At 36.9% G+C, this 16,285-nt stretch overlaps 1 protein-coding gene across 1 annotated transcript; it reads left to right on the top strand.

Moving 5' to 3' along the window:
• Positions 1-376: 376 nt before the first annotated feature.
• LOC104585722 (transcription factor bHLH112-like) lies at positions 377-3,276 on the top strand. The gene is made up of 7 exons (XM_010242692.3): positions 377-813; positions 1,056-1,683; positions 1,775-1,879; positions 1,989-2,054; positions 2,163-2,228; positions 2,350-2,400; positions 2,557-3,276. Exons 1-7 carry the CDS (start codon positions 488-490, stop codon positions 2,704-2,706), a joined length of 1,392 nt encoding a protein of 463 aa, XP_010240994.1. The 5' UTR covers positions 377-487; the 3' UTR covers positions 2,707-3,276.
• Positions 3,277-16,285: the final 13,009 nt, after the last annotated feature.

Below are 16,285 nucleotides of genomic sequence, written 5' to 3'. Positions count from 1 at the left end.
CTCTTTTTATTCTAATCTATTTAGTAATTTTTAGTCATTAGGAATAAATAAACAAACTGTTACATCCATCGGATTACCAGGAAAAGAAAATTCTTCGTCAGGCGATGATGACGTGGTATTTTGGATAAAAACACTGACCATCCTAATTTTAATTATCATATTTATAATTCCTAGCTTTGTTCCGAAGGAATAAAAAAATATAAAATTTCCAAAATAAAATAAAAGGGAAAAGGGAAATTCGATTACGAAAGAAAAATGAAAGAAAATGCCCCTTCGCTTGTCTAGTCATCTCCTCAAATGTCAACCGGATTCCGGTCTCCTCCATTGTCCGTACATCCAAACGGTTTTGTATAAATAAGGGGATGGGGCGAATCATTTTCATCTAACGAAGCTCATATGATCCAGAGGCCGGAGAAGGGAAAGTGCGAGAAAGAAGGAAAAGAAGAGAACAAAGCAAAGACAGTTGTAGATTTCTAATTCTCTGGCCATGGCAGATCAGTTTCAGACTGGGGTTTGCAGTGGAAACTGGTGGAATCCTACGAGGAATGGCTTCAACGGGAATTCGTCCCCCTGCTCGACGGCTCTTAACGACATCGGGAGCTTTGGATGGCCAACTGAGATGGTGGATATGAAAACAAGATCGACTGAGGAGTCGGCTTCTGTTTGCGACAGTTCGATCGTTTTCTCTGATACCCAGAAGCAGCAAGTAGCGGATTCCGTCAGTGGTGGTGGAGTTTTAATGGATTCCACGTTGCAAATCATGGGTTTTGGACTCTCATCACCGACAACTGTGGATTGGAATCAAGCTCTACTGTAAGTGGGAGATGTTCTTATATATGATCCGTACACGTATAGCCTCTTAAGATGAAAAGATCCTATGCAATAAATGTCTGAGATTCGAAAGATCATCTTTTTTTTTTTTGTAATCTTTCATTTATTTAAGGGAGTCTGATTTCATCATTGCTATTGGTAATTCTATAAATCAGAAGAAAAAGATTCATAATTGAGTTCAGAAAATAATCAATTTTATTTGTTTAATTATTTATTTGCTGCAGTCGAAGTAGTGGAAGAGGTGAGGCTAATTTCCATTCCATGCTTCAAGAGGAATTAAGTTCGAGACACAGTTTTCGGCAAGAGACGTCGATGGAATCCTCTCAGCTCCAAAAGGAATGGAGTCCAAAGAATTTTTCAGTTAGTGGTGAAGATTCCTCCATAAATGCTCTAAAGCAAATAAATCAGGTCTTTGCTTTAGACCAGCAGCGTCTAAATTCCATCAACAGCTCGAGCGAGTGTACAGTGACTTGTCAGGGTTTACCGACGAGTTTCCCGATGAGCTCAACCTCGTATGGATGCACTTCAACGTTGTTACAGGGATTATTCGAAACCGATCCTCAATCTCAACAATCTTCTTTTGAGAACGGATCAATCAATTTACTACCAAATTGCCGCATCAACTCGAATGATATATCACCTTCTTGGCCCAAATTCTCACAGTTGCTGAAAACTTCACCTCCTAAACAGCAATCCACTAACCAGTTACACTTTTCTAACAAAGGTCCTTTCTGGAACGCCTCGGCAGCTGCCATGAATGAAGTTCGTTCCAGCTATTTCCCCTCATCGCAGACCCAACTTCTTACACCAACCTTTGAAGAAAAACCCAACTGCAGCAACCTCACTGCAAAGGTAGATGATAGATCCAAATGATATAATGGACAATTAACTGTTTTCATGGCTAGGGTTTGGAAACTGAACTGTTTTCATACTTATCTTTCAGTCTAGTACAGAAGACGTTCGCGACTCAGCCTCAGCGGTGAAGAAAGGTAATAGTGAACCTGCGTTTAAAAGGCCTCGAATTGAAACTCCATTGCCAACTTTTAAGGTACGATATATTCGAGTAATCTTTTGACTTATGGAGCATTAAGCTCCTCTTTTCTTTTATAATTTTACAAGACACATGGGTGAGAAATTATATGTTCCTTTGTTCTTAGGTCCGGAAAGAGAAGTTAGGGGACCGAATCACGGCACTTCAACAATTGGTTTCGCCTTTCGGAAAGGTGATTTTTGACCTTTTAACAAAGTTTAACTACTGTCAGAGATAATTTCTCTTAGAATTTATCAGAGCTTGCTTTGGTTAATTCTATGAATGTTATCCTTTGTTTCAGACTGATACGGCATCGGTGCTCTTTGAAGCTATTGAGTACATCAAGTTCTTGCATGATCAAGTCAGTGTAAGTTGTGCTATTTCCCTCTTATATATGATCAACACAACTGAGATTAATTACAAAGTGCAACTAGCAAAAAGATCTTAGGGGATCGATTTCTGATGTAGGCCTATGTTTTTAATGTCAGGTTTTAAGTACTCCATATATGAAAAATGGAGCTTCCATTCAACCCAAGCAGGTACAAAATTCTCTCATCTCTTTCTGTCATGGGATATTTAGCTACTTGAATGAGGAGTCTTTTTGTATTATTGTCTTGTGATTCTGTTTGTTAGGTTTTCACAATTGTTGTCTTGTTGTGCTCTCTCAACAAAAGAAGCGTCTATCTGTCATGCAGAACTCCGATAAATCCAAGGAAGGCGAAGCACATAAACCAGATCTAAGGAGCCGCGGGTTGTGTCTGGTGCCGATTTCAAGCACCTACCCAGTTACTAACGAAACAGCTGCTGATTTTTGGACACCTACCTTTGGAGGAACTTACAGGTAGACAGAGAAAAGCTAAAGAAGTTAGGTTGCAGTGAGGAATTAATTCTCCCAATTAAACCAAGTTGGAAATGATAAGATCAATTGAGAAAGAAGAAAACCCAGATGCAACATGGCTTGTAATAGCCTGGGTAAGAAAGCAACATCAGAGGGATGAAAAACAAAAGGAAGAAAAAGAGAAAGAAGAGAGGAAGTGACGCTTCAGGGACAGGTAATGTTGGGCTAGCTACAGGCAAAATGATGTTAGCCGGCCAAAGATTAGGAGCCGTTGTAAGAGAATATAGTGGTGTAATAATCCGAATATAGTGGTGTAATAATCCTAGTAGTATATAGCAAAAGGTGGACCAGGGATGGGAACAGGTGCTAAATTCGGCAAAATTTTAGATTAATTTATACGAGATTTCTTTTAGTAGCTGAATTTAGCAGATGGGATAAAGTGGGTTTTGTTCCTGTTGCTGTATCATGTTTATAGGACTGGTACCACCTTTTTATATATATATATATATATTTAATTTATGAAAGAAAAGAAGAGAGAGAGAAATAAAAAGGAATAATTGAATTATATTATGGAATAGGAATCTGTGGAGGTTATTTGGTTGAGGATCTAACTTTTCATTTGTTTATATGTGTGGAATATGGTAGTGGAAGTCAGAACGGCCCACTGCCTCTCCTTTTAGGGTTTTGATTATTCCAAATGGAGATATGTGTGTAAGAACTATCGGGCATTCTTTTGTGCTTTTCATGGAATTGTCACATTGATGGGCATCCATTGGAAAGCAACAAGAAGCCAAATCAACGAGAGAGAGAGATGATCAAATGGTTTGTTATCGTTAGATCTCAGTGAATATTACTAATTGAATTAATTGAAGTATAACTGCTCGATATATGTATTTCTTCCTTGAGATAATCTAATGATCTGGTGAACAAAACTGATACTTTGCTTATGGAAAACCAATCGCATGGCTTAGTTTCTGTTGCTGGTATTACCCATGAAGCTTAGTACGTACCTAATTAAGGTTCAGCTTTGAAAGAGTACAAATAAAAATATGTACAGTGCAAAACAAGGTCTACATATACAATAAACAAGGCTTACACATACATATATTTATGTTTGTACTCCCTAACTGAGAGCTTAAGAATCCTTGAGAGAAATGAAAGAAGGATCAAGAATCTAATTGATTGGTATCCCTTCACACTTTATTGCTTTCCGGTGTGGACTTCTCAATTGATTGGTTAAAGTGTTTTTAAACCTTGTCTTAGGGCATTGGGATTGGGTACCTCGAAACTAGAGTACTCGAAGAAGGTTTTTTTTTTTTTTTTCCTAATGCCATTTCTTCATCTCTTTTATTTTATTTTATTTTTTTTTTAGTTTTTCTTTTCCCAGTACGATAAGCTTTTATTGTGAGACCGAAGGGAATGGAAAACTGAGGAAAAGAACGAGTCTAGGCATCAGCATTAAAGCATATGACTCCAAGCAGTTATACTCTTACTTTAAAGGACTACATTTTTGTCTTATCCAAGAGGAAAAAGAGTGATTAATTTCCTCAAATTTCATATCTCATCCCCTTCAAACATCAACTCGGATCTGATGCAGCTCAGGTTGTGAAGCAGTTCTACTGCTGGATTATCCTGCACGTATGGTTAGCACAAGAAAATCGCACGAATAGAGATAAGGAAAGAAAGAAACCAAGAAGGAAAGAAGGGAATGAGAGAGTGTAGATGTGTATTTCTGTCTCTATTCAACTAAGTGCAAGAGTTTTATAACAGCTCGTCCAACCGCCAGCTCAACTCATGCCAACTAATATAACAAACATAATTGTCTAACATCCCAACTAATATAACAAACATAACTGCCAGCGGAATTTCCAGCCACTTTCTATGCTACATCAAATCCTTCCCCTTAAGAACCTTTGTCCTCAAAGGTCAAAACCAGGATACTTCTTGCAGAGATCATAATAGAACTCCCAAGTGGCGGCTTCAGGAGGGAAATTCTGCCATTTGACCAGGACCTTTGCAGCAGCCACCTTCCCCCGCTTGACCATCTGACGATCAAGAATAGCTTCAGGGACTTTTGGGGCATTGGAAGGAACCCTGAAAGGAGACAAATCAAAAGCAGCAACAGCCGAATAATCCTTCTTTAGCTGGGATACATGAAACACATTATGAGTCCGAGCTCCAGTAGGCAATTCGAGCTTGTAGGCAACAACACCTATCTTGTCAAGGATTTTATAGGGGCTATAATACTTGGGACTGAATTTATGATTCGAGCGATCAGCAACGGTGCTTTGGTGATATGGTTGCAACTTAAGGAATACCATATCCCCAATATTGAAGCACCTTTCACTCCGGTGTCGGTTTGCCAACTGTGCCATCCTATTTTGAGCTCTCTGCAGATGAAATTTAAGAGATTTCATCATGTTCTCTCGCTGGAGGAGACTGCGATCAACCTCAACACTTTTAGACTCCCCTGGCAAATAAGGCAGATGAAGAGGAGGGGGCTGCCCGTATAAGTTCTCATATGGAGTCGTACCAGCAGAGGTATGGAAGGTGGTATTATACCACCACTCAGCAAGAGGAAGCCATTTACTCCATGAAGCAGGCTGATCATGACACATACAACGAAGATTTGTTTCAAGACAACGATTGACAACTTCCGTTTGAGGATGATACGCCAACGAATTGAGTAATTCAACACCTTGCAATTTAAACAACTCAGTCCAAACTTCAGAGAGGAACACCGGATCCCTATCAGAGACAATGGTATCCGACAACCCATGGAGCTTAAAGACCTCATTAAGATAAAGTGTAGCTTCCTGCAAGGTTGTATATGGATGTCGTAAAGCCATAAAGTGGGCAGCTTTGCTTAAGCGATCAACTACCACAAAAATAACATCCTTCCCAAAAGAAGTAGGCAACCCCTCAATAAGGTCCATTGATATTGCAGACCAAACTTTATCAGGGATAGGTAAGGGCTGCAGTAGACTAGGATAGGCTGAGGAATCATATTTGCAAGTTTGGCATGTACTACAGGATCGGATGTATTGGTGGACATCCTTAGACATTCCCTTCCAATAAAATATTGACTTAATCCTCTGCAAAGTTGTTGTACGACCAGAATGACCTCCAAGGTGAATCATGCATCCATTTAAGAATAGACTGCTTAAGAACAGCAGAAGACCCCACAACCAATTTCCTTTTTCTACGCAACTGGCCATTACTCCAAGTATAATGAGGGTGATCTGTTGGATTTTGTTGAAGCTCAAGGATCAGTTTCTGTAAAGTTGAGTCAGTATTCCAAGCCTGCTGCAACTGTTGATACAAGTCTGCATCCAGTGCACTCAAGGCCAATAACAGAAGCTTTGAAGATTGCAGCCTGGAAAGAGCATCTGCTGCCTTATTTTCCTGCCCCTTTTTGTACTGAATTTCAAAGTCATAGCCCATCAGTTTTGCCATTATCTCCTGCTGTGCTGGAGTAGAAATTTTCTGCTCCAACAAATATTTGATGCTCTTTTGATTTGTCCTTATAATAAAATATCTATTCAGTAAGTATGTACTCCATTTTTGGACTGCAAACAAGATAACTAGCAACTCTCTTTCATATACTGATTTTGCTTGATGCAAAGGACTGAGGGTGCGACTTATATAAGAAATAGGATGATTATCCTGCATAAGAACTGCACCAATATCTACACCTGAAGCATCGGTCTCAATGACAAAAGTCTTGGAAAAATCAGGAAGACCTAGGACTGGGACAGAGAAGAGAGCTTCCTTCAATTGATCAAAAGCCACTTGGGCCTGTTCATTCCATGAGAATTGATCTTTCTTGAGAAGATCAGTGAGAGGTTTAGCAATATGACCATAATGCTGCACAAACCTCCTATAATATCCTGATAATCCCAAGAATCCCTTCAGTTGTTTCAAGTTAGTAGGTGGAGGCCAATTCCTAACTGCTGAAATCTTAGTAGGGTCAGTAGCAACCCCCTAGGAAGAAATAAAGTGCCCCAAGTACTCCACTCTAGAAGCATCAAAGGAACATTTGCTTCTCTTGACATACAAAGAATGCAGTGGCGGTAACTCAAAAACAACTTCCAAATGATGTAGATGAGTCTGCAAATCTGGACTATACACTAGAATATCATCAAAAAAGACTAAGACAAATCTTCTAAGATATTGCTTAAAGACATGATTCATCAAATTTTGAAATGAAGATGGAGCATTTGTGAGGCCAAAGGGCATCACCAAAAATTCATAATGCCCTTCATGTGTCTTAAAAGCTATCTTGAATACATCTTCCTTATGCATTCGAAGTTGGTAGTAACCAGATCTTAAATCCAGTTTAGTAAATACACTAGCACCAGATAGCTCATCCAAGAGATCATCCAAAAGAGGGATAGGGAACCTATCCTTCACAGTTCTATTGTTTAATTCCCTGTAATCTATACAAAGGCACCATGAACCATCTTTCTTTCCCACTAGAACAACAGGAGAAGCATAATGACTTACACTAGGTTGTATAATACATTTCTCCAACATTTCATTTACCAACTTCTCAATAATATTTTTTGTAAAGATGGGTACCTGTATGGCCTCTTATTGACAGGGAGAGCCCCAGGTTCAATTGGGATCTTGTGATCAAAGCCTTCTCTGTAAGGAGGCAGGCCCACTGGTTCTTCAAATACAGCAGAGTACTTGTCCAAGAGCTTGCAGACTGCTTCAGGTATGGTTGCATTATTCAGAGTAATAGAGAATAGAGAAGCAGTAGCATCAACATCCTCTTCAATACTGTAGAGTTGCAACAAGGCTAATTGTCCTCCTTGCAGCAGTGATTTAGACATTCTTTTGCCATCAGCTGCTCTTAGTTTATTAGTGGTAGCTCTTCTGGCAACATGCTTCTTCCCATCAACCTTAAATTCCATTATCAACTATTGGAAATCCCAAACTATATGTCCTAAGGTTGACAGCCACTGAATTCCCAGTACCACATCACAGAATCCTAAAGGTAAGACCATGCAATCTGCTGCAAAAGTGGTGCCTTGTATCTGCCAACTAAATCCTTTACAGACTGTTGCTATATACACTTTATTACCATCAGCTACTGATACAGCCATTAGCTTAGTGGTCTCCACTTTACACCCCAACTTCTTCACAACTTGCTCATCCACAAAGTTATGTGTATTACCACTATTAATCAAGATTTGTAGAGGTCGTTTCTTGTGATATCCAATCACCCTCATAGTTTGAAAATGTGAGTTTCCTGTAATTGCATTCACCGATATGCAAGGCTCAATAGGGGGTTCTTCTTCCTTACATTCTTCTGTAGTGTCATCTTCATCCTCATCATCATTTACTTCCACAACATATAGTTGGGCTCTCTTGTGTGTTCAATTGGTGTCCTAGTGTAAAGGGTTCATCACAGAACATACACAACCCTTTAGCTCTTCTATCAGCCATTTCCGCAGCTGAATACACCGTAGGTGGCTTGTCCAAGATAGGTGTTCCCTGAATCTTGAGAGGAATAGATGGTGGGGTTTTAATAGTACCTTGTTTAGATGTCTGATTATTACTCATAGCCTTTGGATACACATTCTTGATTTGAAAATTATACTGTAGTGTCATCTTCATCCTCATCATCATTTAGTTCCACAACATATAGTTGGGTTCTCTTGTGTTTCAATTGGTGTCCTGGTGTAAAGGGTTCATCACAGAACATACACAACCCTTTAGCTCTTTTATCAACCATTTCCGCAGCTGAATACACCGTAGGTGGCTTGTCCAAGATAGGTGTTCCCTGAATCTTGAGAGGAATAGATGGTGGGGTTTTAATAGTACCTTGTTTAGATGTTTGATTATTACTCACAGCCTTCGGATACACATTCTCGATTTGAGAATTATACTTTGATTGCTTGTACTTTTGTGTAGATTCAAATAACTTTGCTAAGTTGGTAGCATGCTGAATAATCGTGGGATGAAACATTCTCACATGCATCTGTGTTTCATATTCTAACCCGGTAATGAAGCAAATGATTTTATATTCTTCAGTCAATTCCACCCTGGTCAAGATGTTCTCAAACTGCTCCATATACTCAACAACAGATCCTGATTGTTTGAGCGACATTAATTCTGACATCGAATCATCAAAGGCAGGACCGAACCTACTTGCGATGGCCTTAGCATAATCCTCCCAGTTCATGGGGTCATTAGTGAGTCTAGACTTCATCAAAGTGTGATGCCATTGCAGTGCTTTACCTTCCAAATGGATCGCTGCCAATTTGACTTTAGCAGCAAACGAAGTGTTATCCAAAGTGAAGAATTGGTCACATTTGTAAAGCCAATCCTCCACATGGTCTCCATTGAATCTCGGGAAATCTACCTTTGTAAGCCTCGTGGAGAAGGAGGAATCAGAAAAAGAATTACCATCTCCACCATTTCTTGGGTATCCTCTCCCTAACGTCTCCCCTGTCTGCTGATGCCTTGCTTGCTGATTAACCAGTGCCATTATCATATCCTTTAGCCCAGCGATGGATTGATCCAATCGAGCATTAGTTTCATTCAACTTCCTTGTTAAAGCTGCTTCTACTTCTCGAATGGAGGTTTGTTGTCGTGTCGATTCCACCATAATCTAGAATCAGAACAAGCTCTAATACCAATGATGCAGCTCAGGTTGTGAAGCACTTCGAGAATTGCTGGATTATCCTACAGGTATGGTTAGCACAAGAAAACCACACGAACAGAGATAAGGAAAGAAAGAAGCCAAGAAGGAAATAAGGGAATGAGAGAGTGTAGATGTATATTTCTGTCTCTATTCAACTCAGTACAAGAGCTTTATAACAGCCCATCCAACCGCCAGATCAACTAATTGCTAGCTCAACTCATGCCAACTAATATAACAAACATAACTGTCTAACATCCCAACTAATATAACGAACATAACTGCCAGCAGGATTTCCCGCACTTTCTATGCTACATCAGGATCTCTGCTACCTACAAACATATGACCAAAACCGGAGCGACATTCGGCAAATTGGGTAAGGAATGGAGAAACCTTAATCGTCTCCCATGGTTTCTCGGGATGGTGATCCGAAGCCCTCTTTTGTTGCGATTCTCACCAAGCTCTCTCCCATTTTCAAACTTTCTCTTGATATTCCATTATTCTCAGTTTATGTAGGGTTTTCAACTAGACGGTGATCACCAAATGCATGTATGGAAAACCATCAATCTTTACTTGCAATCAATTCTAAGCATATCCTTATTATGTTTGAATCTAAGGAGGATTACCTTAAGGTATGGTTGAAGGATGCGCTCAAGATTAAGAATTTTTTGTTCTTTTTATATAAGTGGATACTAGATTTGAACCAGGCTAGGAACAATTTATAATTCTATTCTGGATCAATTATCCTTTCTCAAGATAGATCCAACAACTGCAACTCTCTCTCTCTCTCTCTCGCATGTTGGCGGTTAGGGTTTGTGTGGAGTTGGATCTATTAAGAAGCATCCTCATTGTGTTTGGATAGAAACTGTAGAGAAGGGTTTTGGCAGGATGTAATGTATGAACACCTCCCTTTCTAATGTATGAATTGTTTCAAGACTGATCGTCAAGCATCAACTTGTAAACATGATAGGGTGAGTACATGGAGTGCAAACTTTCAAGAGAGGCTCCGGTGAAGAATAGAAAAGGTAAGGAGGTGCTTGACAATGCTATTTTCAGGGAGATTAATTTGATGAGGGTGAAACCCACAATCCCATGTTGGCTGTTGCAGAAAAACCAAGTTTTGAGACTCCTCTAATTACGTTGATTGTGATCCAAGGAGAGGCTACTACAGGAAAACCAAACTCTGAGACTCCACTGATTGTTTTGGAAACCGTGAACCCATGTAGTGGTTACTACGGTGAGTGATGAAGAAACCCTACGAAAGCTTGGATAACCAACCTACTAGTGATGAAGGATGGATGAATGCTGCTATAAAGGTTGTCGAATCTACAACAGACCATGGGGAGGGTGTATTTGGTGCTCAATGAAATGTCGATAATTCCATATGGATCCGGGCAAGAAGTTCAAGACATTGAAAGTCTTCAAAAACAAAAATGTTGTGCTTAGGAATACTCCAATAAAAATCAAGAAACAAGATTGCCAAATGTATCAAGTAAGGCGGTGTTTGGCACCGTGTTCATCTCATCGATGGGACCGTTCCACGGGATGAACACATGTTCGGCTGGTTGTGCTATCGTGGACCGGTCCCGTCCACACTCTATTTTTGATCTCTTGCTTCACACTCTCCTTGAAAGTTTGAAGCCCTATTGTCTTTTTCACATTTTAATATTTTTGTCAATAAAATAGTATTTTTAAATATTTCAAATATATTTTTTAAAAGTTTAATTATTTTACTATTGTGTTTTTATACAAAATTAATTTTTATTGGTTATTATTAATTCATTGATGCATTTTTCAATATATTTATCATATAAAATGAAAAAAAAAAGATATTTACGATTAATTGTGTAAATTAAGGTTTTCGAACCACCGTTGACTCGGACGGTCAGACCGTTTGGCCCGGGAACCGTCCAGGCAAGTGGTTCTGTTTTACCCCAATCCCGATTTTTGGCCAAAAACCGTTGAAAAATTCAATAACTCGTTGACCCGGGCGGTCAAACCGTCGACATGTTCAACAGTTTTTGGCTATTTTTTATTTTTAACTATTTTTTTTAATTTGTTTATCAAAATGGGCTATCCATTTGAATCGAACGGTCGGACTGTCGACCTAGAAACCGGTGGCTAGAAGAGTTCCATTTCTGAATTGTTTTTTTAAACATTGGTATAGATCATTCGTAAATGTATATGAGATACATGGAATCAAAAAGTGTGGTGTGGACCACACCACGCCTACAGAACGCCATTGTGGGTGTCGACTAGTCCAATCCACACAGTTTGTTCATAGTTCTAAATAGTTGTGGACTATGGTGTGGTGTGGATTGGTCCCTACTATAGGGTGTGGTGTGGACTAGTTCATACCCACCAATTCTTCATCCACACTACAGAACACCCCCTAAGTGTGGTGACAAAAGACAGAAATATGTTCTATCTATTGTGAAGCAAAAAGGTTGGGAAGACATGGTAAATGGAGCTAGTGCAACCCTTCAAAAGTGTAACATCCAATCTTGTTATTTTGGAATTCAAAACACTCCAATGGTGAAACAAACCTTAAATCTTAATTGTCCATCCACTCTTGCGAGGGAAGCCAGTAAAATGGTGAGAAGTCTATAAAGGAATGTACATCATAGTGGAGAAGAAGAAAATGATCAAGGTTCAAAGTATTGATATGACATGCTTGTTCATGAGGGTTTTGATACACCTCTTTAAAGGTGTTTCTAGGAAACCATTTATTTTATTTATTAAATAATACAAAAACATCTATAAAAATAAAACTTTTGAAAAAGTAGAACCTGCATGGTTTAGAGTATCGATACACCCTTGCCAATACATTTGGGTGTATCTATACTTTAAATGGAGAAGTATGGACAGGCCTAATGCAAATTTCTGAATTCGGCTACAAATCTATAAACATTCAAAAGGTCAAAAACCTATGCTCTATGCAATCATACATAGCCACCCGTAAATGGGCATTAATTCCGAGCTATCACCTACCCCAACTGTACTTTGGGCCTATGAGTTCTAACCCTGGGCTGAAGGGGCATTCTCCTTACTTTAAAACCTAGAAAAGATCACAAGTCGAGGATCTAGAGATGATACCCATCAATCAATTGAAAGGAGTTCAACAATCATGAAGACCAAACAAAGGTTATCACCCCGTTTTCCTTCTTGAGAAATTTCTCTTATTTTTTAATATAGTTTTAGAGATTTTTCTCCCTATATAGTTTTGAGGGTCAGGGTTATGCCCCCCTCCTTTTTCCTTGAAAAAACAAGATCTCTGCTACCCACAAAGCAGGTTCTATCCACACGTACCCATAAGACACTACTACAGCCATTCATAAAAACATTTCTCCCTCATTGACAACTGAGATGTTCTTGATGTGCAGTTATAATGTTTCACCCTACATCAGATGTTCTTAATGTGCGGTTATAATGTAACATGCCCCTGTTTGCAGAGACACAAAACGACTAAACAAGAGATTTCTTAAGAACACAAATTGAAATTTAATACACATGATTATCTGATATGTCTTAGATGTCTCCGGTAATCCAGCTGCGTGAGCACGTATTAGCTGCGTGACACATGTCCCAATTAATGTGCCTTTCATCCAAACGGTTTTGCTCCGTTAGATTGAAATTATCTATTATTTTATTATTTTTGTTAAAATAATTAAAAATAAAAATAATGAAAAAGGAAAACGTAAATATGTTGGGAGTTGGGATTTATTTACGTTTTCCTTTTTCATTGTTTTTTTATTTTTAATTATTTTGACAAAGATAATAAAATAATGGATAATTTCTGTCTAATGGAACAAAACCGTTTAGATGAAAGGCACATTAACTGGGACATGTGTCATACAGCTATTACGTGCTGATTCATTGTGTTTACCTAACGTGCCTATACATCCGGACTCTTGAAGAATATGCTTTCACGTTATTTAAGTGGTTATACGTTTTTTTTTTTATAGATTTTATCTTATTTTATTATTTTCTAAGAACTTTTTCCTCGGAGACAAGAAGTATAAAAGGACTTCAAACTTATCAAATATTTAAGTCTATCAAAATCAATACAAATCTATGGTAAAATGTAGCATTGATTTGTTTTTGATAAAAAACGTAGCATTTATTCGGTCCCTGGTTGAATTGAAGTTCCTCTCCATTACCCTTTCCCTTACAATTTCTCTCTCTCTCTCTCTTGTCTGCCTCTCAATTACTGAAATTGCAGTTTTTTGTCTATCGATTAATCTGCCTTCCTTTGTTGCCGACAACGTGGAGAGTAAACTTTCTAAATCTCTATCTTATTTTTGCCTAAAGTGGGTGTGTAATAATCTGAAACCCAAACCCGGCCACCTGGGTATGGGTTGGAGCCTTGGAGGAGGGTACGTAATGGAAGATGGAGAGTTTATTCCATCTTCAATCATTTCGGCTGTCAGGCAGTTATCAGAGCTATCGCTCGCAGGTTGCAGCTAAACCTGTTGATGCACCCACAAATAAATAATTATGGGAGTCCAAGTACAGTGTGGTGGGGTGGAATAGTCCTCCACTCCTATCGGTATAGTGTTGAAGTTAAAGTAGTGGACGGTGCATTCTGGTTTGAAAGATCAGAGTGGGGACGACCATTCGTGATTCCGGAAGAAATTTTGTAACGGCTCTCTCTGAATACCTGTGCACACTAATCATCAATAGAAGCAGAAGCTATGGCTTTCAGAGTTGGTTTACTGTTTGGTTAGAAACTCGGACTTTCTTAGTTTACCCTAGAGGAAATGCGCAGAAGGTCTATTCCATCATGTTGAATCATCTCCGCCACTTCTCGTGCAGGAAACAATGTAAATCATGTCTTTGACGGCTCATGCTTGTCATATTTCTAGATGCATGTAAGATGTGGTATGCAGTGTTGGAGTTATATATATATATATATATTTTACAAAATTAATAGTATAAATTACAATTTTATAGATTATTAAATTCAAAAAATAATTAATATTTTAATTTAAATAATGATATTATTTAAATAACTATTTTTTAATTAATATTTTTAATATCAAAATGTTTAATAGCTAAATCATATTTTAAATATTATTTAAAAAATAAAAAATATATTAAATAATGAAATTATGTAATGACCTTAAAACTTATCAAAAGCACAAAAATAATTACAATAGATTTAATAATATTTGATAATAAGAATATAAAAGATCAATAATTTCAAAAAAATTAAATATTATTGATTTAGAGGTATTGAAGCTTCCAAATAACAAAAATATGTAATAACTTTAAAAAAATATTTTTAATAGATATTAAAAATAGAATAATAATCGTTATTAACGTACTAATAATAAAAACATTATTTCACTTATATCAATTGATAATTCTAGAAAATAAATTTTATAAAAATTAATATTTATTAATAATAATTTTAAAATCTTTATCAATATTTATATATACTAAAAATAGTATTTATTTTATTTTCAGTAATTATTTTTTGTATTTTTGTGATAAATATATTCTCAATAATTATGTATAAATCTAATTTTCTTTTGTTATTTAACAAAAAATTTAATAATTATTGGAGATTATTGTTATTTAAAATTTGAAGTTTAATTTATTATACTTATTGGATGTATTGTATTTTTGTTATAATTTATTGACTAATATTTATTAGAGATTAAACTATTATTGGATATTACACTATTTAGTCTAATTTTATATATTTTCAGTGTTTATTATATTTTCCTAATTATTGTATTTTTATTAGTTATGTATTGTATTTTTGTTATAAATTTATTTTCATTAATTGTGTTTTTTCTATAAATTTTTAAAAATTATTGGAGATTAAACCATGGTTATTTATTGAAGATTAGACTATTGATTTAGTTGAAATTAGTAGTGTTCATGGATCAACTCGATTCGGTTGTAGGTTGTTTGCACAACCAAACCTACTTAGATAGGTTGGGGAATTGGTCACCCGAAACCGATTGACCATTAGTGAAAACAAACCAACTCGGATTATATTGATTTGGGTCGGTTTTTAGTTTTGTCAATTATTGGTTCAAAAGGTTTAAACTTAAAAATTAAATTAAAAATTTATAGTGGTATTATTAAGAAATAAATTAAAAAATATTAAATTTACATTATAAAATATTTTACACTAAGAAATATGGGAATTCTCCCACTTTTCTGTATTAAAAAGATTATATTTAAAATATAAAATATTAATATATATCTATGGTCGGGTTGGTTTGGTTTTGGTCAGTTTACAAATGGTCAAACTAATCGGGAAATTGTTGAACTGAAGCCGACTAGAAATACTAGAAAATTGACTAACTCGGGTCGAATGGGGATTTACTCCGAACATAGTGCTCCTCACTCCAACCTTAGTACCACATCTAACCGTGTATTGGGAACACCACCCATGAATAATAACATCTAGGCGCAAGAGATGTTCTCGATGCACAGCTGGTACATGTTGTATGGTCGGTGTGAGGAGCAAATCTAGACTCAGTTGGGTCGGGTTGGTTGGTTTGGTAGGTTTCATCGGTTTGATGAACAACCCTAGCTGAAATTAATTATTGTTATTTTTGTATTGCAAAAAATTATTAAAAGTAGTATATAAAAAATAAATAATTATTAATTATTAAAAATTTAAAATGTAAAACAATTGTGTATTCTTATATTCTGTTTGGTGAGTGCTCAACAAGGATTCCTTGCACTAACCAATCACTAGGTTACCAGTGTTCCATTATACATGTGAGAGTAATTGAGTTTTACACTAAAATTTGGGGGTAAATCTATGAATTCACTTTTACTAGGACATAGTTTTAGCAATTGTGAATTTTGACCTTTCATCTTTTGTTGTGGCCCTACCACAATGTCACTGCATCTATTTCAAAGTGGACATCTAATTGAAGGCTTTGATTTCATGGTTTTTAGCTTAGTT

Source organism: Nelumbo nucifera, chromosome 1 (genome assembly GCF_055504915.1).
Source record: "Nelumbo nucifera cultivar China Antique chromosome 1, China Antique-T2T, whole genome shotgun sequence".
Lineage (NCBI taxonomy): Eukaryota > Viridiplantae > Streptophyta > Magnoliopsida > Proteales > Nelumbonaceae > Nelumbo > Nelumbo nucifera.
Note: the sequence above shows the minus strand (reverse complement) of the source record. Positions and strands in the feature narration are given on the sequence as shown.